The 20,236-nt window shown below is 53.9% G+C and overlaps 3 protein-coding genes across 3 annotated transcripts; all 3 read left to right on the forward strand.

The window, feature by feature from the left end:
- On the forward strand, positions 1–2,355 carry LOC149912726 (uncharacterized). The gene has a single exon (XM_090131987.1). It carries the CDS (start codon positions 79–81, stop codon positions 988–990), a length of 912 nt encoding a protein of 303 aa, XP_089988113.1. The 5' UTR covers positions 1–78; the 3' UTR covers positions 991–2,355.
- Positions 2,356–8,906: 6,551 nt separating this feature from the next.
- On the forward strand, positions 8,907–10,322 carry LOC149912727 (uncharacterized). The gene has a single exon (XM_090131096.1). It carries the CDS (start codon positions 8,985–8,987, stop codon positions 9,894–9,896), a length of 912 nt encoding a protein of 303 aa, XP_089987222.1. The 5' UTR covers positions 8,907–8,984; the 3' UTR covers positions 9,897–10,322.
- A 7,504-nt stretch (positions 10,323–17,826) lies between these two features.
- On the forward strand, positions 17,827–19,248 carry LOC149912728 (uncharacterized). The gene has a single exon (XM_090131128.1). It carries the CDS (start codon positions 17,910–17,912, stop codon positions 18,819–18,821), a length of 912 nt encoding a protein of 303 aa, XP_089987254.1. The 5' UTR covers positions 17,827–17,909; the 3' UTR covers positions 18,822–19,248.
- The last annotated feature ends 988 nt before the right edge of the window (positions 19,249–20,236 follow it).

Below are 20,236 nucleotides of genomic sequence, written 5' to 3' on the forward strand. Positions count from 1 at the left end.
CCCCTGCTGCTGCAGCAGCGGGGTGAGGAGCAGCCCCTCATCCCCTTAGCTCTCCTGTCCACCCAGCAGCTGGACAGCATGGCCACCGAGCTGGACCGTCGCTGCCCCATTTGCCTGGACAGCATGGATGACGCCAGCTACACGATGCCGTGCCTGCACCAGTTCTGCTTTGGCTGCATCCGGCGGTGGGCTGAGAGCAGGCCCACGTGCCCCCTCTGCAAACGCAGGGTGGAGTCCATCCTGCACTCGGTGCGCGCAGACGACAGCTTTCAAGAGGTTGTCGTCGGACAGCAGGAGAGGGCCAGAACAGCACCCCGCCAGGCAGCACCAGCACAAGAGCCACCAGCGGTGCCCATTTCCCGCCAGCCTCCAGCTGTGCTCCGGCCCCTGCTGCCCTGGCTGCGCCAGGAGCTGGGGCAGCTCTTTGGGGCTGACCACAGGGCAGCCGCTGCAGCACAGCGCCGTGTCATCTCTGGCCTGTGCTTATTTGGTCTGAACGGGGGAGCGCTGACTTTGTGGCTGTTCGGCTCCCTGCGAAGCCAGACCGCCAGCTTTGTGCAACGGCTCGTCCTGCAAGCTGCATATGCATGCAATGGGCTGGTGCAACGTGTGCCTGGCCCGGAGGCCTCCCGTGCTGCCACGGGACAGGAGGGCAGCCGCGCAGCTGCCCGTGGTGCAGCTGCCTCCCAGGCACAGATCCCACAGCCCTCCAGCAGCACTGGGGAAGACAACGTGGAGGAGGAGCATCCTGTGCCCTCGACCGCTGCCCTCAGTGAGGGGCCCAGCCAGCCTCCATCCCTCCCGGCTCCATCCAGGACCGGCCAACAAACAGCCCAGGAGGAGCCGGGGGAGGCAGTGCCGGGTCCCTCCAGCACCAACAGGGCCAGGGAGCGCTCACGCAGGGCGCCTCGGCGAGCCCCAAAGAGGAGGGCCCAAGACTCTGGGGCCTCCGCACCTCCTGCCAAGAGGCCACCCCGCCGGCAGCACTAGGACACCGGCCCAGCAGCTAGCGAGAACAGGGCCGGGCCTGCAGCTGGGGCACAACCAGCCCTCAGGGGCTCGGACTGTGTCAGACCACAGAATCACAGCATGGCCCGGGTTGGAAGGGACCTCAGAGATCGGCGATCTCCAACCCCCCCGCCACAGGCAGGGCCACCAACCTCCACACGGAACACCAGACCAGGCTGCCCGAGGCCCCTCCAACCTGGCTTTGAACACCTCCAGGGACGGGGCATCCGCAACTTCTCTGGGCAGCCTCACCACTCTCCCTGTAAAGAACTTCCCCCTGACATCCCACCTAAATCTTCCCTCCTTCAACTTCAAACCTTTTCCCCTTGTCCTGCTGTTATCTACCCTTTCAAAGAGCTGACTCTGCAATAAAAGTACAGAAAAGTCTCCGTGTTGCTACCAGTGCCTTTGTCAGCGCTGTGCACGGGGGAGGTCTGACCTCTGCTGGGCCTGGAGGCCTCCCACGCTGCTGTTACCGTTTCTTTAGAACCTCCCTTAACACACTGCAAGGGCATCCGTTGAGAGAGCAGGCACTGCTTTATTTCTACGCAGGGCACAAGGTGGCTCATCTCCACCCATCAAACACACCCGTCTCCCTGCACTGTCTTCTACTTGCAGTCCCAAAGGTTTCACTCCACACTGCTCCCATTGATACACAACGTGCTTACAAGGTTACACAGGCATAACTGAGCCTCCTGCGCCTGCGCAGAGGTTTTGGGGTCTTTGATGGTTGTTTGGGAAGGTGTCCCCCTCCTCACTTTGAGCTCGCTTGGGCGCAGGTTTTCTGAGGTGCTCTGCTCGTGAAGAAGCTAAATTGCTTGTGACAGGTTCTTGGCAATACCCAGCAAAGTATTTGCAAGTAGGCCCACAGTCACATGCAGAGGGAGGAATGGCACTCGCTCAAGTGGTGAAGGGGCTCTCTGGCCACGCCGCACTCATGGCTCCAAACACGCTCTCCTGTCTATCCCTAGATATAAGGGGTTATCCCTAGACAGAAGTCCGTGACAGGGGGGCCCGTGACAGGCCGGAGAGGGGGGGGGAAGGGCAGAGAGCTAGCAGATAGTTGTACCGAAGAGAAAACACAACGGCAGTAATCTGAGGAGGAACGGCAACTTACAAAATCGGCCAAATCAAACCAAACGAGAGAGACAAGAGTACCCGAAGTACGAGTCAAACCACGGAAGTGCAAGAGAAGCACGTGCTTTTCTCCGCGGGAGCTGAGACGGCTGAGCCGGGGCCGGAAGGAGAGGCAGACGCTCGGGTCCTGTCTGGACTCCACCTCACTTCCTCTTCCCTCCAGGTCGGTCCTCTGGGGATGCTGCCCTACCCCTCCTCTCCTCTCCTCTCCTCTCCTCTCCTCTCCTCTCCTCTCCTCTCCTCTCCTCTCCTCTCCTCTCCTCTCCTCTCCTCTCCTCTCCTCTCCTCTCCTCTCCTCTCCTCTCCTCTCCTCTCCTCTCCTCTCCTCTCCTCTCCTCTCCTCTCCTCTCCTCTCCTCTCCTCTCCTCTCCTCTCCTCTCCTCTCCTCTCCTCTCCTCTCCTCTCCTCTCCCCTCCCCTCCCCTCCCCTCCCCTCCCCTCCCCTCCCCTCCCCTCCCCTCCCCTCCCCTCCCCTCCCCTCCCCTCCCCTCCCATCAGGATACTCCCAATGCCCATAAGGGACGGTCAGCGGGACCAGAACATTAACTCTTTAACTCCCACTGGTCCACGTGATGTTCTGATGTGGAACACTGGCAACAAAAAATCACCAAACCATGACGTCTCCCTACAGTGGCTGGCCCTTCCGTGAGCCCACAGTGGGTCCATCCCTTCCGGTCGCACAGGGAGCACAAGTGCCAACACCTTGCCTGCGCTCCCTAGGCCAGCCTCACCCTTCCACCAGGTGCTCAACCACCAGTGCAAGCCACGACTTAACAGTTCCCCTCACTAGGCGTGAGGACGCCTAGTGTCCACCTAGCTTCTACTGGTTGGTTACTGTGCTGGAATCATGGCCCTGTTTCGAGGACGTTGCTTTTGTGATAGAGGTCTTGTGGTCAGGAGGGACATTTAGCACAGAGAAGCAATACGCCTGGAAGTAAGTATGAGCAAGCGCCTTGATTAGGCAAAATGGCAGAAATGCAAGGGCACTGCTCTTATTAAGCAGTACGCCTGCAAGATACAAGCAGAATGATAACTGCGATCAAAAATGGCGAATTACTGGCTCTAACACATCGCTGTCCCAGGGCAGGAGGGCAGCCCCACAGCTGCCCCTGGCCCAGCTGCTGCCCCAGCAGAAACTCCTGCCTCTGGCCCAGAGCCCTCCTGCAGTATGGAACAGCGTCCATGAGGTCCCACCTGCAGCTTTCTCCCACTTTTTCAAGGGAGAACTTGTCAAGCATGGCTCCTTGCCTTCCAGTCTTGCAGGACCTCTTTCCCTTCGTGACTCAACAGCCACGGGGCCTGGCCCTGCATACCTGCTGAGGCGAGGGCCACTCAATCGGCTTCACAGAACCATGCAAAATTAAGGCTGGAGAAGAACTCAAAGCTAACCAAACCCAACTGTCAGCTCATCCTCACCGCGCCCACTGAACCTCGTCTCTAAGCACCACATCTACGTGCTGCTCGATCTCCTTCAGGGACAGTGATTCCATCACTTCCCCGCGCAGCCTGTTCTAGCGCCTCAGCACTCTTTCAGATAAGAAATTCTTCCCCTATGCACTTCTTCATAATTTTCTCGGTCCTCCGCTACCAGCGATGGTGGAAGGTCTGCAAATCCTAATGTAATACATCCAACTGAAACATTAACGAAGAATGTAGTACTCCTTTCATGGAATAACTTCCTTACAATGAAATGATCAAATAGCTGTCTTTTCTTTCTTTGAGTTGTAGATTTGTAGAATCATGAAAGGGCCACTTCCTCTGGAAGAGTTAAAAAAATGTAAACTTTGAGCATGTTCTTTTTTTCTTGTTCAAAATTATTTCTATCGAAGCTGGAGGGCCAGGATTACCATTGATCATTACCATCTCATTGCTGATAGCCACCAGTGTGTTTGCTGGCTGTCGCCCCGGGTAAATTAACATTCAAATATCTAATTGGAGTACTTTTTCTTCTTTCCTCAATTTCGCCTACTAAATTAGGGCCAAAAAGTCTGGTTCTAATTCTGCACGTGGAGATCATCCTTCTTAAGGAGCCCACCATATATCTGACAGGGGCCGAGGATGAGCTCTGACATATCTGTAGGGCTTCACCAGTATAGAAGCTGTTACAAATCCCTGAATATGCACTGTTTCCTGTCTCTTCTAGCTCACAGATGCTGGCTCGGAGCAAATGGAGCAGGCAGCTTCTGTCCGTGAGGGACCTGAGAAGAAAGACAGAGCTATGAACTTTCAGGGACTTGTACCTGAAATACAATGTCACCTTCATTGTATTCACGGCAGCTCCTCCATATTCTTATTAGATGGCAGTTCCCTGCTGCATTGCAGAAGGGATACGTACCCTGAGAAGTGCTTTGACAAAGTGCCATCCCGAGGGACCTAGACAGTGGGCCCAGGTGAACCTCACGAGGTTCAACAGATCCCAATGCAAGGTCTTGCACCGGGGTCAAAGTGGGCAGCCCCCACTATCAGTACAAGCTGGGCGTTGAAAGAATAGAGCACAGCCCTGCTAAAAAGGACCTGGGGCTATCGATAGATGCCTGGACATGAGCCAGCAATGTGCAGAAAGCCAACCGTATCCTGGGCTGCATCAAAAGAAGTGTGGTCAGCTGGGAGAGGGAAGTGCTCCTGCCCTCCTGCTGGTGAGACCTGACCTGGAGTATTGCATCCAGGTGTGGAGTTCTCAGTACAGGAGAGACACGGACCTGTTGGAGCGTGTCCAGGGGAGGGCTGCAAACATGATCCAAGGGATGGAACACTTTGTCTCTTCCCCGCTCCCCCTAGTCCAGTGATCCAATATCAGCCAGTTTCACTGTTTATTCTCATTTATTCTCACTCATTCTCATTTTTCCCATCAGGGGGAAGTTCTTTACTATGAGAGTGGTGAGGTGCTGAAACAGGCTGTCCAGAGAAGTTGTGGATGCCTGGAGGTGTTCAAGGCCAGGTTGGATGGGGCCTTGGGCAGCCCGGTCTGGTATTAAATGGGGAGCTTGGTGGCTCTGCCTGTTGCAGGGGGTTGGAGATTCTTGAGTGGTCCTTGAGGTCCCTTCTAACCTCGGCCATTCTGTGATTCTGTGAGTCTGAAGTTCAGATGCTCTGCTGTAACAAAAAATATCTGCAGGAAAAAAAAAATTCTTGTTGTCACCACAAGCAGGTATACAGCCTGTGACTGTTGCCTGCTGTCCCCGTAAAACAGTACTGCCATTGTTAGTAAGAAACCTAATGTTAGCTTTGCAGGAGCTTTGGTGGGCTATTAGGGTTGTTACCCTCTTGTGCAAATTTTTAGTGCAAACTGGAAGTCAATACCAGCCGTTTTTTGTTGCGATACACGTAGCTTCAATGTGCAATAATACCAAAGACCTCAAAAATACATGCACAGGCTGAAAACGTAAGCTACAAGACTAAACAGCACTCTGGTCTGCTTCTGGTTACGGAAGATGTACTACCATAAGAGCTGGGAAAGAATACAGAATAGAACCAAGAAGCAGTCCAACAGCACAATAAGGGCACCTTACGTGTCCTGGGGAAGTTACGTCCACCAGCACTGCACAGCATACAGTCCCAGGAGCTGAGCACAACGGCTTACAACGCAACCTGAGGGGCAGTCTGACAGAATGGCATCTGATGCAGATGAAACAAAGGCGTGTCACTGAATTCTTCCGTGTGGAAACAATGGCATCCGCTGACATTCATCGACATTTGCTGCATGTTTGCGGAGACCACAAAGTGGATGTGAGCACAGTGAGGCGGTGGGTGGTACGTTTCAGCAGTGGTGACATCAACAAGGAGCAGAGGTGTATCTGTTCTGTGGAGCTGATGGCGACTATTTCTGTAAGGAGAACTCAGAACACCTACTGAACTCTGAGGAAAAAACAGGGGCTTCGGACCACAAGACACGTTGCTTGGTTGCAGTAATACCTGCTCATGAGCAAGCGCTGTAGGGAAAATCAGAATTCTGTGAGAACTGGTATTTTAGAGGTTTGCTTTAAGAAATGCTTCTTAACGAACTGCTTTTTCAGTCAGCTAATTTTTGGGGGGAACTTTGTCAATCTCTGCTTGCATATACATTCTGTGCTAATGCCGCACTCGCAAGTTGTGTTGTACAGCCAGTAATGGGTCTGAGGCGGCTTAATAAATGGCTGGTTAACATTTACAGCCATGAAATTCATCAGCCTACGCTACGGCTTGCATCAGCATACAACTCCTCAAGAAGGCAATGCACTATTCCATTTGCAATGGGGCAGGGGGCGGTAGGTGGTGCTAAATGTGCGTAGGAAAGGTCTTGGAAATCCCATTCAGCTTCACCCTGCAAAAAACACACGTACCACACAATCATAATAAATGCCATGTGAGCCTTCGGTTCCATTAGAACTTCACAGAGAGGCCCACCGTGTGTCTGCATGTCTGCTACGGCATGTTTTTGGAGTAAAACAGTCTCAGAGGCAGCCTTTGTCCAAACGCTGAGGTCGACATTGTTTCTCTGGTGCCTCTGTATGGCCAGTTGGAGGCACGGACTCAGGACAGGTAGCTAAATCCCTGAAGACTTTTAGGAAGCGTACAAAAGCACAGGACTATGACACAGATATCCAGGCCTTTGGAGACAGCAAACTTTATCCACAAATTTATTTCTAAGGAGAAAATTGTGTCTTTGTTCCCATTCCTATCAGTTTTCTAAACCATTCTCTTACCACGGTGATAGCGGTCTTCTCCTTTTTTGAACCTCTTGAGATTTCTGGTATGATTTTGCTTTTGTGTAGGACAAAGGTAAATAAACTAAGTAATCTATATTTCTCTGATCCTGTCACAGAAAATCTAAATGTTTAAAACCAAGCTGTGTGACCAATCAAAATATCACGATCTAAGTTTCTCTGGAAGAGAGAATTTCCAAACAAAATTACTTTGGTGCAATTAGATGCATCACCAGGGGAAAGCAAGCAATACCACCATGAGCTTAAAGAAGCAGAACATCTTCCAATCAGAAATCCCTTAGCTTTCCAAAACATGTGCCCCCCTTCTTAATAAAATGAAGTGTTAGTAATAATAATAGAAAGAAAATGTATCTTCTGTCCTCCTTCCTGCGAACGGGAATGGGGTTGTCTTTCTTTCTACAGAGTGAGAACTTGCAGCAGCGGAGCTGTTGACTGCAGTGCCACGTTTTCTCTCATCAGGATGCAGAAACTTTTCTGGCATTCTCACTGCCTCATTACCAAGTTTAACCACCAGAAGTGGAACTTCACTGGTGTGGCCTATTTTCTTTTCTAAGAGCATCATACGTTCAGCAAAATCTGTGGATGTTCTTTGCTTATATGAAGGTTAATGGGTAGGGTCAACATAAATGACCCACCAGAATGTCTCTATCTCGCAGTGATCTTGATTGCTTAAAGTCTACTCCCTTAAAGATTATTGCTTGAAGTCAGTACCCTAAACACCAAGCTTTGAAGTTCTCCAGCAGTTTGCACTAGGTAGAACAAGCCAGTTAGTTAACCTCCCACCCGTCCTCCTAGATTTTGAAAGATTCTCTTGGAAGAACTAAATCTCTTGATGAACTAAATGATTCTCGTGATGAACTACATGGTGAAGGTTGATTTCTCATGTGGCAGTGCCTAGACATTGTTGCAAAGAAGGACGTCATTGCTACATTTTTCTTTCTGGATTAGACCGTGTGTCCATAAGCTTGCAACAGTTGTGCACTCAGCTGCGCTTATGGATTCTGATGTCTCGCTGGTGTGATTTTTCTGTCTCCAGCCTGATCCTCCCAATTGCATGCCAACTGTTCATGTCAACTGCCTCCGAACTGGTGCTGGCAACGCAAGCCTTTCTTGCAGGACAAGTGCTCCAGCTTCACTGCCTCAGTAGTCTCCCTGGATGGGCAGTGTCACTCCTGGCTGCAGTCCTAGAAAGGAGACAGAGCCTGGATTAGGCCTGGTGCGTGCTGGGCAGAGGGGATCAGCCCTGCTGCCCCCAGCTAGGGGAGAAGAACAGGAGAAAATCTCCAGGGGCGAGCCACGGGCCGTCTTTGACTTGGTGTAGGAGGAACCAATGCACGGAGGGGGCAGGGCAGCAGTGTTGGCCTGTGGGGAGAGCCAGTTAGGCCCGTGTCCTGTTGCCTCAGAGGAAGACAGGGGTTTTGTTGAAGGCACCCCAGTGCTGTATGGATCTGGAGATTTGTCACAGCTGGGGCGATGTGGGAAGACTCGGTCAAAGCCTTGAACACAACTGCAAAATTCTGACAGCGAACAGACACAATATAGGGAACGGAACGGACAGAGGCACTGCGGAAAACCCGGATGCCATTGCTGGGCTTGGAGTGCTGCAGATGACGCTCGCCCGTTGTGACGTCACTGGCACCGCTCCCCTACGTGAGGGATAGTGACATACGCAGCAGGGGATTGTGACCTCTTGGCCCTGGCTGCCTGTAGCCGGGCACAGAGTCTCTCACTCTGGCTTGTGCCCGCACTCCAGCCGAGCGTGTCCGTGAGGTTTGGAGCGAGGAGCAAGGATAGCCTTGGTGCTGGTCTCGTGCTCTGGGAGCTGCCGACAGCCGCTCTCAGTGCTCGTCCCCAGAGCCACTACAGCTTCTTCCCCGCCCTGCCTGGCTCAGGCAGCCGGGGCACCCAGGAGGCCGCAGCAGCAAAGGGAACCGGTAAGGGGACGCCTCAGCCTGGGCGGCCCAGCTGGGAGGGTTTCCTTCCTGAGGGACCCGGGCACTTGTTCCTCCGCTGGCAGGCTCAGCAAGTGACCGTGGCCTCTCTTCTTCTCCTAGCGTGACCCCTGCTGCTGCAGCAGCGGGGTGAGGAGCAGCCCCTCATCCCCTTAGCTCTCCTGTCCACCCAGCAGCTGGACAGCATGGCCACCGAGCTGGACCGTCGCTGCCCCATTTGCCTGGACAGCATGGATGACGCCAGCTACACGATGCCGTGCCTGCACCAGTTCTGCTTTGGCTGCATCCGGCGGTGGGCTGAGAGCAGGCCCACGTGCCCCCTCTGCAAACGCAGGGTGGAGTCCATCCTGCACTCGGTGCGCGCAGACGACAGCTTTCAAGAGGTTGTCGTCGGACAGCAGGAGAGGGCCAGAACAGCACCCCGCCAGGCAGCACCAGCACAAGAGCCACCAGCGGTGCCCATTTCCCGCCAGCCTCCAGCTGTGCTCCGGCCCCTGCTGCCCTGGCTGCGCCAGGAGCTGGGGCAGCTCTTTGGGGCTGACCACAGGGCAGCCGCTGCAGCACAGCGCCGTGTCATCTCTGGCCTGTGCTTATTTGGTCTGAACGGGGGAGCGCTGACTTTGTGGCTGTTCGGCTCCCTGCGAAGCCAGACCGCCAGCTTTGTGCAACGGCTCGTCCTGCAAGCTGCATATGCATGCAATGGGCTGGTGCAACGTGTGCCTGGCCCGGAGGCCTCCCGTGCTGCCACGGGACAGGAGGGCAGCCGCGCAGCTGCCCGTGGTGCAGCTGCCTCCCAGGCACAGATCCCACAGCCCTCCAGCAGCACTGGGGAAGACAACGTGGAGGAGGAGCATCCTGTGCCCTCGACCGCTGCCCTCAGTGAGGGGCCCAGCCAGCCTCCATCCCTCCCGGCTCCATCCAGGACCGGCCAACAAACAGCCCAGGAGGAGCCGGGGGAGGCAGTGCCGGGTCCCTCCAGCACCAACAGGGCCAGGGAGCGCTCACGCAGGGCGCCTCGGCGAGCCCCAAAGAGGAGGGCCCAAGACTCTGGGGCCTCCGCACCTCCTGCCAAGAGGCCACCCCGCCGGCAGCACTAGGACACCGGCCCAGCAGCTAGCGAGAACAGGGCCGGGCCTGCAGCTGGGGCACAACCAGCCCTCAGGGGCTCGGACTGTGTCAGACCACAGAATCACAGCATGGCCCGGGTTGGAAGGGACCTCAGAGATCGGCGATCTCCAACCCCCCCGCCACAGGCAGGGCCACCAACCTCCACACGGAACACCAGACCAGGCTGCCCGAGGCCCCTCCAACCTGGCTTTGAACACCTCCAGGGACGGGGCATCCGCAACTTCTCTGGGCAGCCTCACCACTCTCCCTGTAAAGAACTTCCCCCTGACATCCCACCTAAATCTTCCCTCCTTCAACTTCAAACCTTTTCCCCTTGTCCTGCTGTTATCTACCCTTTCAAAGAGCTGACTCTGCAATAAAAGTACAGAAAAGTCTCCGTGTTGCTACCAGTGCCTTTGTCAGCGCTGTGCATGGGGGAGGTCTGACCTCTGCTGGGCCTGGAGGCCTCCCACGCTGCTGTTACCGTTTCTTTAGAACCTCCCTTAACACACTGCAAGGGCATCCGTTGAGAGAGCAGGCACTGCTTTATTTCTACGCAGGGCACAAGGTGGCTCATCTCCACCCATCAAACACACCCGTCTCCCTGCACTGTCTTCTACTTGCAGTCCCAAAGGTTTCACTCCACACTGCTCCCATTGATACACAACGTGCTTACAAGGTTACACAGGCATAACTGAGCCTCCTGCGCCTGCGCAGAGGTTTTGGGGTCTTTGATGGTTGTTTGGGAAGGTGTCCCCCTCCTCACTTTGAGCTCGCTTGGGCGCAGGTTTTCTGAGGTGCTCTGCTCGTGAAGAAGCTAAATTGCTTGTGACAGGTTCTTGGCAATACCCAGCAAAGTATTTGCAAGTAGGCCCACAGTCACATGCAGAGGGAGGAATGGCACTCGCTCAAGTGGTGAAGGGGCTCTCTGGCCACGCCGCACTCATGGCTCCAAACACGCTCTCCTGTCTATCCCTAGATATAAGGGGTTATCCCTAGACAGAAGTCCGTGACAGGGGGGCCCGTGACAGGCCGGAGAGGGGGGGGAAGGGCAGAGAGCTAGCAGATAGTTGTACCGAAGAGAAAACACAACGGCAGTAATCTGAGGAGGAACGGCAACTTACAAAATCGGCCAAATCAAACCAAACGAGAGAGACAAGAGTACCCGAAGTACGAGTCAAACCACGGAAGTGCAAGAGAAGCACGTGCTTTTCTCCGCGGGAGCTGAGACGGCTGAGCCGGGGCCGGAAGGAGAGGCAGACGCTCGGGTCCTGTCTGGACTCCACCTCACTTCCTCTTCCCTCCAGGTCGGTCCTCTGGGGATGCTGCCCTACCCCTCCTCTCCTCTCCTCTCCTCTCCTCTCCTCTCCTCTCCTCTCCTCTCCTCTCCTCTCCTCTCCTCTCCTCTCCTCTCCTCTCCTCTCCTCTCCTCTCCTCTCCTCTCCTCTCCTCTCCTCTCCTCTCCTCTCCTCTCCTCTCCTCTCCTCTCCTCTCCTCTCCTCTCCTCTCCTCTCCTCTCCTCTCCTCTCCTCTCCTCTCCTCTCCTCTCCTCTCCTCTCCTCTCCTCTCCTCTCCTCTCCTCTCCTCTCCCCTCCCCTCCCCTCCCCTCCCCTCCCCTCCCCTCCCCTCCCCTCCCCTCCCCTCCCCTCCCCTCCCATCAGGATACTCCCAATGCCCATAAGGGACGGTCAGCGGGACCAGAACATTAACTCTTTAACTCCCACTGGTCCACGTGATGTTCTGATGTGGAACACTGGCAACAAAAAATCACCAAACCATGACGTCTCCCTACAGTGGCTGGCCCTTCCGTGAGCCCACAGTGGGTCCATCCCTTCCGGTCGCACAGGGAGCACAAGTGCCAACACCTTGCCTGCGCTCCCTAGGCCAGCCTCACCCTTCCACCAGGTGCTCAACCACCAGTGCAAGCCACGACTTAACAGTTCCCCTCACTAGGCGTGAGGACGCCTAGTGTCCACCTAGCTTCTACTGGTTGGTTACTGTGCTGGAATCATGGCCCTGTTTCGAGGACGTTGCTTTTGTGATAGAGGTCTTGTGGTCAGGAGGGACATTTAGCACAGAGAAGCAATACGCCTGGAAGTAAGTATGAGCAAGCGCCTTGATTAGGCAAAATGGCAGAAATGCAAGGGCACTGCTCTTATTAAGCAGTACGCCTGCAAGATACAAGCAGAATGATAACTGCGATCAAAAATGGCGAATTACTGGCTCTAACACATCGCTGTCCCAGGGCAGGAGGGCAGCCCCACAGCTGCCCCTGGCCCAGCTGCTGCCCCAGCAGAAACTCCTGCCTCTGGCCCAGAGCCCTCCTGCAGTATGGAACAGCGTCCATGAGGTCCCACCTGCAGCTTTCTCCCACTTTTTCAAGGGAGAACTTGTCAAGCATGGCTCCTTGCCTTCCAGTCTTGCAGGACCTCTTTCCCTTCGTGACTCAACAGCCACGGGGCCTGGCCCTGCATACCTGCTGAGGCGAGGGCCACTCAATCGGCTTCACAGAACCATGCAAAATTAAGGCTGGAGAAGAACTCAAAGCTAACCAAACCCAACTGTCAGCTCATCCTCACCGCGCCCACTGAACCTCGTCTCTAAGCACCACATCTACGTGCTGCTCGATCTCCTTCAGGGACAGTGATTCCATCACTTCCCCGCGCAGCCTGTTCTAGCGCCTCAGCACTCTTTCAGATAAGAAATTCTTCCCCTATGCACTTCTTCATAATTTTCTCGGTCCTCCGCTACCAGCGATGGTGGAAGGTCTGCAAATCCTAATGTAATACATCCAACTGAAACATTAACGAAGAATGTAGTACTCCTTTCATGGAATAACTTCCTTACAATGAAATGATCAAATAGCTGTCTTTTCTTTCTTTGAGTTGTAGATTTGTAGAATCATGAAAGGGCCACTTCCTCTGGAAGAGTTAAAAAAATGTAAACTTTGAGCATGTTCTTTTTTTCTTGTTCAAAATTATTTCTATCGAAGCTGGAGGGCCAGGATTACCATTGATCATTACCATCTCATTGCTGATAGCCACCAGTGTGTTTGCTGGCTGTCGCCCCGGGTAAATTAACATTCAAATATCTAATTGGAGTACTTTTTCTTCTTTCCTCAATTTCGCCTACTAAATTAGGGCCAAAAAGTCTGGTTCTAATTCTGCACGTGGAGATCATCCTTCTTAAGGAGCCCACCATATATCTGACAGGGGCCGAGGATGAGCTCTGACATATCTGTAGGGCTTCACCAGTATAGAAGCTGTTACAAATCCCTGAATATGCACTGTTTCCTGTCTCTTCTAGCTCACAGATGCTGGCTCGGAGCAAATGGAGCAGGCAGCTTCTGTCCGTGAGGGACCTGAGAAGAAAGACAGAGCTATGAACTTTCAGGGACTTGTACCTGAAATACAATGTCACCTTCATTGTATTCACGGCAGCTCCTCCATATTCTTATTAGATGGCAGTTCCCTGCTGCATTGCAGAAGGGATACGTACCCTGAGAAGTGCTTTGACAAAGTGCCATCCCGAGGGACCTAGACAGTGGGCCCAGGTGAACCTCACGAGGTTCAACAGATCCCAATGCAAGGTCTTGCACCGGGGTCAAAGTGGGCAGCCCCCACTATCAGTACAAGCTGGGCGTTGAAAGAATAGAGCACAGCCCTGCTAAAAAGGACCTGGGGCTATCGATAGATGCCTGGACATGAGCCAGCAATGTGCAGAAAGCCAACCGTATCCTGGGCTGCATCAAAAGAAGTGTGGTCAGCTGGGAGAGGGAAGTGCTCCTGCCCTCCTGCTGGTGAGACCTGACCTGGAGTATTGCATCCAGGTGTGGAGTTCTCAGTACAGGAGAGACACGGACCTGTTGGAGCGTGTCCAGGGGAGGGCTGCAAACATGATCCAAGGGATGGAACACTTTGTCTCTTCCCCGCTCCCCCTAGTCCAGTGATCCAATATCAGCCAGTTTCACTGTTTATTCTCATTTATTCTCACTCATTCTCATTTTTCCCATCAGGGGGAAGTTCTTTACTATGAGAGTGGTGAGGTGCTGAAACAGGCTGTCCAGAGAAGTTGTGGATGCCTGGAGGTGTTCAAGGCCAGGTTGGATGGGGCCTTGGGCAGCCCGGTCTGGTATTAAATGGGGAGCTTGGTGGCTCTGCCTGTTGCAGGGGGTTGGAGATTCTTGAGTGGTCCTTGAGGTCCCTTCTAACCTCGGCCATTCTGTGATTCTGTGAGTCTGAAGTTCAGATGCTCTGCTGTAACAAAAAATATCTGCAGGAAAAAAAAAATTCTTGTTGTCACCACAAGCAGGTATACAGCCTGTGACTGTTGCCTGCTGTCCCCGTAAAACAGTACTGCCATTGTTAGTAAGAAACCTAATGTTAGCTTTGCAGGAGCTTTGGTGGGCTATTAGGGTTGTTACCCTCTTGTGCAAATTTTTAGTGCAAACTGGAAGTCAATACCAGCCGTTTTTTGTTGCGATACACGTAGCTTCAATGTGCAATAATACCAAAGACCTCAAAAATACATGCACAGGCTGAAAACGTAAGCTACAAGACTAAACAGCACTCTGGTCTGCTTCTGGTTACGGAAGATGTACTACCATAAGAGCTGGGAAAGAATACAGAATAGAACCAAGAAGCAGTCCAACAGCACAATAAGGGCACCTTACGTGTCCTGGGGAAGTTACGTCCACCAGCACTGCACAGCATACAGTCCCAGGAGCTGAGCACAACGGCTTACAACGCAACCTGAGGGGCAGTCTGACAGAATGGCATCTGATGCAGATGAAACAAAGGCGTGTCACTGAATTCTTCCGTGTGGAAACAATGGCATCCGCTGACATTCATCGACATTTGCTGCATGTTTGCGGAGACCACAAAGTGGATGTGAGCACAGTGAGGCGGTGGGTGGTACGTTTCAGCAGTGGTGACATCAACAAGGAGCAGAGGTGTATCTGTTCTGTGGAGCTGATGGCGACTATTTCTGTAAGGAGAACTCAGAACACCTACTGAACTCTGAGGAAAAAACAGGGGCTTCGGACCACAAGACACGTTGCTTGGTTGCAGTAATACCTGCTCATGAGCAAGCGCTGTAGGGAAAATCAGAATTCTGTGAGAACTGGTATTTTAGAGGTTTGCTTTAAGAAATGCTTCTTAACGAACTGCTTTTTCAGTCAGCTAATTTTTGGGGGGAACTTTGTCAATCTCTGCTTGCATATACATTCTGTGCTAATGCCGCACTCGCAAGTTGTGTTGTACAGCCAGTAATGGGTCTGAGGCGGCTTAATAAATGGCTGGTTAACATTTACAGCCATGAAATTCATCAGCCTACGCTACGGCTTGGATCAGCATACAACTCCTCAAGAAGGCAATGCACTATTCCATTTGCAATGGGGCAGGGGGCGGTAGGTGGTGCTAAATGTGCGTAGGAAAGGTCTTGGAAATCCCATTCAGCTTCACCCTGCAAAAAACACACGTACCACACAATCATAATAAATGCCATGTGAGCCTTCGGTTCCATTAGAACTTCACAGAGAGGCCCACCGTGTGTCTGCATGTCTGCTACGGCATGTTTTTGGAGTAAAACAGTCTCAGAGGCAGCCTTTGTCCAAACGCTGAGGTCGACATTGTTTCTCTGGTGCCTCTGTATGGCCAGTTGGAGGCACGGACTCAGGACAGGTAGCTAAATCCCTGAAGACTTTTAGGAAGCGTACAAAAGCACAGGACTATGACACAGATATCCAGGCCTTTGGAGACAGCAAACTTTATCCACAAATTTATTTCTAAGGAGAAAATTGTGTCTTTGTTCCCATTCCTATCAGTTTTCTAAACCATTCTCTTACCACGGTGATAGCGGTCTTCTCCTTTTTTGAACCTCTTGAGATTTCTGGTATGATTTTGCTTTTGTGTAGGACAAAGGTAAATAAACTAAGTAATCTATATTTCTCTGATCCTGTCACAGAAAATCTAAATGTTTAAAACCAAGCTGTGTGACCAATCAAAATATCACGATCTAAGTTTCTCTGGAAGAGAGAATTTCCAAACAAAATTACTTTGGTGCAATTAGATGCATCACCAGGGGAAAGCAAGCAATACCACCATGAGCTTAAAGAAGCAGAACATCTTCCAATCAGAAATCCCTTAGCTTTCCAAAACATGTGCCCCCCTTCTTAATAAAATGAAGTGTTAGTAATAATAATAGAAAGAAAATGTATCTTCTGTCCTCCTTCCTGCGAACGGGAATGGGGTTGTCTTTCTTTCTACAGAGTGAGAACTTGCAGCAGCGGAGCTGTTGACTGCAGTGCCACGTTTTCTCTCATCAGGATGCAGAAACTTTTCTGGCATTCTCACTGCCTCATTACCAAGTTTAACCACCAGAAGTGGAACTTCACTGGTGTGGCCTATTTTCTTTTCTAAGAGCATCATACGTTCAGCAAAATCTGTGGATGTTCTTTGCTTATATGAAGGTTAATGGGTAGGGTCAACATAAATGACCCACCAGAATGTCTCTATCTCGCAGTGATCTTGATTGCTTAAAGTCTACTCCCTTAAAGATTATTGCTTGAAGTCAGTACCCTAAACACCAAGCTTTGAAGTTCTCCAGCAGTTTGCACTAGGTAGAACAAGCCAGTTAGTTAACCTCCCACCCGTCCTCCTAGATTTTGAAAGATTCTCTTGGAAGAACTAAATCTCTTGATGAACTAAATGATTCTCGTGATGAACTACATGGTGAAGGTTGATTTCTCATGTGGCAGTGCCTAGACATTGTTGCAAAGAAGGACGTCATTGCTACATTTTTCTTTCTGGATTAGACCGTGTGTCCATAAGCTTGCAACAGTTGTGCACTCAGCTGCGCTTATGGATTCTGATGTCTCGCTGGTGTGATTTTTCTGTCTCCAGCCTGATCCTCCCAATTGCATGCCAACTGTTCATGTCAACTGCCTCCGAACTGGTGCTGGCAACGCAAGCCTTTCTTGCAGGACAAGTGCTCCAGCTTCACTGCCTCAGTAGTCTCCCTGGATGGGCAGTGTCACTCCTGGCTGCAGTCCTAGAAAGGAGACAGAGCCTGGATTAGGCCTGGTGCGTGCTGGGCAGAGGGGATCAGCCCTGCTGCCCCCAGCTAGGGGAGAAGAACAGGAGAAAATCTCCAGGGGCGAGCCACGGGCCGTCTTTGACTTGGTGTAGGAGGAACCAATGCACGGAGGGGGCAGGGCAGCAGTGTTGGCCTGTGGGGAGAGCCAGTTAGGCCCGTGTCCTGTTGCCTCAGAGGAAGACAGGGGTTTTGTTGAAGGCACCCCAGTGCTGTATGGATCTGGAGATTTGTCACAGCTGGGGCGATGTGGGAAGACTCGGTCAAAGCCTTGAACACAACTGCAAAATTCTGACAGCGAACAGACACAATATAGGGAACGGAACGGACAGAGGCACTGCGGAAAACCCGGATGCCATTGCTGGGCTTGGAGTGCTGCAGATGACGCTCGCCCGTTGTGACGTCACTGGCACCGCTCCCCTACGTGAGGGATAGTGACATACGCAGCAGGGGATTGTGACCTCTTGGCCCTGGCTGCCTGTAGCCGGGCACAGAGTCTCTCACTCTGGCTTGTGCCCGCACTCCAGCCGAGCGTGTCCGTGAGGTTTGGAGCGAGGAGCAAGGATAGCCTTGGTGCTGGTCTCGTGCTCTGGGAGCTGCCGACAGCCGCTCTCAGTGCTCGTCCCCAGAGCCACTACAGCTTCTTCCCCGCCCTGCCTGGCTCAGGCAGCCGGGGCACCCAGGAGGCCGCAGCAGCAAAGGGAACCGGTAAGGGGACGCCTCAGCCTGGGCGGCCCAGCTGGGAGGGTTTCCTTCCTGAGGGACCCGGGCACTTGTTCCTCCGCTGGCAGGCTCAGCAAGTGACCGTGGCCTCTCTTCTTCTCCTAGCGTGACCCCTGCTGCTGCAGCAGCGGGGTGAGGAGCAGCCCCTCATCCCCTTCGCACTCCTGTCCACCCAGCAGCTGGACAGCATGGCCACCGAGCTGGACCGTCGCTGCCCCATTTGCCTGGACAGCATGGATGACGCCAGCTACACGATGCCGTGCCTGCACCAGTTCTGCTTTGGCTGCATCCGGCGGTGGGCTGAGAGCAGGCCCACGTGCCCCCTCTGCAAACGCAGGGTGGAGTCCATCCTGCACTCGGTGCGCGCAGACGACAGCTTTCAAGAGGTTGTCGTCGGACAGCAGGAGAGGGCCAGAACAGCACCCCGCCAGGCAGCACCAGCACAAGAGCCACCAGCGGTGCCCATTTCCCGCCAGCCTCCAGCTGTGCTCCGGCCCCTGCTGCCCTGGCTGCGCCAGGAGCTGGGGCAGCTCTTTGGGGCTGACCACAGGGCAGCCGCTGCAGCACAGCGCCGTGTCATCTCTGGCCTGTGCTTATTTGGTCTGAACGGGGGAGCGCTGACTTTGTGGCTGTTCGGCTCCCTGCGAAGCCAGACCGCCAGCTTTGTGCAACGGCTCGTCCTGCAAGCTGCATATGCATGCAATGGGCTGGTGCAACGTGTGCCTGGCCCGGAGGCCTCCCGTGCTGCCACGGGACAGGAGGGCAGCCGCGCAGCTGCCCGTGGTGCAGCTGCCTCCCAGGCACAGATCCCACAGCCCTCCAGCAGCACTGGGGAAGACAACGTGGAGGAGGAGCATCCTGTGCCCTCGACCGCTGCCCTCAGTGAGGGGCCCAGCCAGCCTCCATCCCTCCCGGCTCCATCCAGGACCGGCCAACAAACAGCCCAGGAGGAGCCGGGGGAGGCAGTGCCGGGTCCCTCCAGCACCAACAGGGCCAGGGAGCGCTCACGCAGGGCGCCTCGGCGAGCCCCAAAGAGGAGGGCCCAAGACTCTGGGGCCTCCGCACCTCCTGCCAAGAGGCCACCCCGCCGGCAGCACTAGGACACCGGCCCAGCAGCTAGCGAGAACAGGGCCGGGCCTGCAGCTGGGGCACAACCAGCCCTCAGGGGCTCGGACTGTGTCAGACCACAGAATCACAGCATGGCCCGGGTTGGAAGGGACCTCAGAGATCGGCGATCTCCAACCCCCCCGCCACAGGCAGGGCCACCAACCTCCACACGGAACACCAGACCAGGCTGCCCGAGGCCCCTCCAACCTGGCTTTGAACACCTCCAGGGACGGGGCATCCGCAACTTCTCTGGGCAGCCTCACCACTCTCCCTGTAAAGAACTTCCCCCTGACATCCCACCTAAATCTTCCCTCCTTCAACTTCAAACCTTTTCCCCTTGTCCTGCTGTTATCTACCCTTTCAAAGAGCTGACTCTGCAATAAAAGTACAGAAAAGTCTCCGTGTTGCTACCAGTGCCTTTGTCAGCGCTGTGCATGGGGGAGGTCTGACCTCTGCTGGGCCTGGAGGCCTCCCACGCTGCTGTTACCGTTTCTTTAGAACCTCCCTTAACACACTGCAAGGGCATCCGTTGAGAGAGCAGGCACTGCTTTATTTCTACGCAGGGCACAAGGTGGCTCATCTCCACCCATCAAACACACCCGTCTCCCTGCACTGTCTTCTACTTGCAGTCCCAAAGGTTTCACTCCACACTGCTCCCATTGATACACAACGTGCTTACAAGGTTACACAGGCATAACTGAGCCTCCTGCGCCTGCGCAGAGGTTTTGGGGTCTTTGATGGTTGTTTGGGAAGGTGTCCCCCTCCTCACTTTGAGCTCGCTTGGGCGCAGGTTTTCTGAGGTGCTCTGCTCGTGAAGAAGCTAAATTGCTTGTGACAGGTTCTTGGCAATACCCAGCAAAGTATTTGCAAGTAGGCCCACAGTCACATGCAGAGGGAGGAATGGCACTCGCTCAAGTGGTGAAGGGGCTCTCTGGCCACGCCGCACTCATGGCTCCAAACACGCTCTCCTGTCTATCCCTAGATATAAGGGGTTATCCCTAGACAGAAGTCCGTGACAGGGGGGCCCGTGACAGGCCGGAGAGGGGGGGGGAAGGGCAGAGAGCTAGCAGATAGTTGTACCGAAGAGAAAACACAACGGCAGTAATCTGAGGAGGAACGGCAACTTACAAAATCGGCCAAATCAAACCAAACGAGAGAGACAAGAGTACCCGAAGTACGAGTCAAACCACGGAAGTGCAAGAGAAGCACGTGCTTTTCTCCGCGGGAGCTGAGACGGCTGAGCCGGGGCCGGAAGGAGAGGCAGACGCTCGGGTCCTGTCTGGACTCCACCTCACTTCCTCTTCCCTCCAGGTCGGTCCTCTGGGGATGCTGCCCTACCCCTCCTCTCCTCTCCTCTCCTCTCCTCTCCTCTCCTCTCCTCTCCTCTCCTCTCCTCTCCTCTCCTCTC

The sequence above is a fragment of the Phasianus colchicus genome, chromosome Z, assembly GCF_987193195.1.
Source record: "Phasianus colchicus chromosome Z, bPhaCol1.hap1.1, whole genome shotgun sequence".
Lineage (NCBI taxonomy): Eukaryota > Metazoa > Chordata > Aves > Galliformes > Phasianidae > Phasianus > Phasianus colchicus.

Bases quoted from the DNA above. Each gene is read 5' to 3' on its own strand.
- LOC149912726 (XM_090131987.1), top strand. From the start codon at position 79: ATGGCCACCGAGCTGGACCGTCGCTGCCCCATTTGCCTGGACAGCATG.
- LOC149912727 (XM_090131096.1), top strand. From the start codon at position 8,985: ATGGCCACCGAGCTGGACCGTCGCTGCCCCATTTGCCTGGACAGCATG.
- LOC149912728 (XM_090131128.1), top strand. From the start codon at position 17,910: ATGGCCACCGAGCTGGACCGTCGCTGCCCCATTTGCCTGGACAGCATG.